Genomic DNA, 1,983 nt, shown 5'->3' with positions numbered 1-1,983 from the left:
CCCGCCACCCGGCTCACTGACCCTGCCAGCCGCTCGGTCCCCAGTGCAGGTCCCCAGGGGAACCGTCACTGGGTGGGATGCGCTGGTGTCACAAGGAGGAGCAGTGACCCATGCTGGGGCTTGCATTGCGAAAAGACCCCGTTTTCCAGGACAAACGAGAAGCCTTGTGGCACAGAGGCACAGAGGCACAGAAGCTTCGGTGGCCACAAAGCAGAGCTGTTGGGAAGCCCGCAGGCAGGACCGGCGCAGTCTGCCCTTCCAGCTGTGCCGTAGCACTGGGTGCGCTTACACTGAAGCATTGATTCAGGTGTTCCTGCTTCAAGGGATCTCCGGTAGAATCAGTTGAGCTGTTCATGGTTATTTGAGCGGCAGAGGTGTCCGTTTTCTGCTCACGGTGGCTCTAGTGCACCCGGCTCCTGGCGCTTCTTTCTGCTGCTGTCACACTGCCCACTGGAGCAGCAAAACCCGCTAACCCGCCTGTGCTTTCCTTCCTGCAGTGTGCAAGTATGTGGCAGTGGAGCTGAAATATGCTTTTGAGGAGACTGGCAAGACCAAGGAGGTGATTGACACCAAGTACGGCTTTCTGGATGGGAAGGGCTCTGCCGTCAAGTACACGCAGTCGTAAGTGAGAGTGGGATGGGTGGTCTCCCGCTGCCATCGCAGGAGAGGAGGGGGCCTTGGGAGCCTGCGGGCAGGCTGCGCTGCATGCAGCTCCTCTGAGAAACCTAACTGCGCTGGTGGGGCGGGCAGGGCAGGGCAGCCTGGGGGTGCTCCTTTTTGGGGGAGCATGGCAGCCACAGTGCTTCGCACCGGCTGGGCGGGGGCTCGCCCTGTGCTGTGGCCGAGCCCAAGCCCTTCCTCCTCTCCGTGCAGGGACATCCGGTTAATCGAGGTGACGGAGAACATCTGCAAGCGGCTGTTGGATTACAACCTGCACAAGGAGAGGAGCGGTAGTAACAGATTCGCAAAGGTGAGGGCTGGCCTCTGATCCCCCCGCTCTCAAGCATCCCTTCCCCACACCTGTACCACTGGGGCGCCCCAAACCAGTCTGTCCTTCCCATCCCCTGGATCCCCTGCCAGCACCCAGCACACGAGGCCACGATGTCCCCCAAGTCCCTGGAGGGGTGCACAGACCCTCGCCTGCACAGAGGGAGCCATGGGCTGTCTTGCCTGGCCCCTGCCTTCCTGGGATTTTTGGGAGCGGGTTTGCAGAGGGGGACTGGCTGCCGGTTTGACTTTCTCCTCCAGGGACCCTGATTTTGACTGGCTGGCACGTACCTGCGTCCCTGGGCACGGTCGTGCGGCCAGCGTTGGGAGGGGAGAGCAGGAGCCTGGTTGGGGGAGCGCTGGTCACTGAGCAGCGCTGCTCCCCCAGGGCATGTCGGAGACCTTTGAGACCCTGCACAACCTGGTGCACAAGGGCGTCAAGGTGGTGATGGACATCCCCTACGAGCTGTGGAATGAGACCTCCGCTGAGGTGGCTGACCTCAAAAAGCAGGTACCTGGCCCGGTGGAATTGTCCCTCGGCAGCCACAGGGACACAGGAGAGAGGGTTTGGGGTTGTGCTGCCGGGAATAGGGGGTGTTGGCAGAACCTGCTGTCCTGGTCCTGGTCCTGCCCTGGCAGCGTGTGCTGGAGCTGGGCTCTCCTCTCTGCGCTAGTGCGACGTGCTGGTGGAGGAGTATGAAGACGTGATTGAGGACTGGTACAGGCATCACCAGACGGAGGATCTCTCCCAGTTTCTCTGCGCTGACCATGTGCTGAAAGGGAAAGACACAAGTAAGTCCTGGCTGTGGCCAGGGACAGCGCAGGCATGCTGGGGAGGGTGGGGGAGCCCTGGGAGGCCTGGGGAGCCCCGCTTCTCCCTTAGGGCCCCCTCTGCCCCTCTCCTCTCTAGGCTGCCTGGCAGAGAAGTGGACTGGCAAGAAGGGGGACTTGGCAAGCGTGGGGGAGAAGCAGAGCAAGAAAAAGAGCACGAAGAAG

General features: G+C 61.7%; 1 protein-coding gene across 1 annotated transcript; it reads left to right on the top strand.

Moving 5' to 3' along the window:
- Positions 1 to 472: 472 nt before the first annotated feature.
- Positions 473 to 1,980, top strand: CNPY3 (canopy FGF signaling regulator 3; the record flags this gene model as incomplete). Its single annotated transcript, XM_010075448.1, has 5 exons — positions 473 to 621; positions 874 to 970; positions 1,376 to 1,498; positions 1,662 to 1,779; positions 1,898 to 1,980. Coding segments are annotated over 5 exons (570 nt in total), but the record flags the coding sequence as incomplete, so codon positions are not given.
- Between the last annotated feature and the right edge of the window lie 3 nt (positions 1,981 to 1,983).

This window comes from Pterocles gutturalis, unplaced genomic scaffold, assembly GCF_000699245.1.
Source record: "Pterocles gutturalis isolate BGI_N339 unplaced genomic scaffold, ASM69924v1 scaffold26642, whole genome shotgun sequence".
Lineage (NCBI taxonomy): Eukaryota > Metazoa > Chordata > Aves > Pterocliformes > Pteroclidae > Pterocles > Pterocles gutturalis.
The sequence above is the reverse complement of the archived record's forward strand: the minus strand, read 5'-3'. Positions and strand labels throughout refer to the sequence as shown.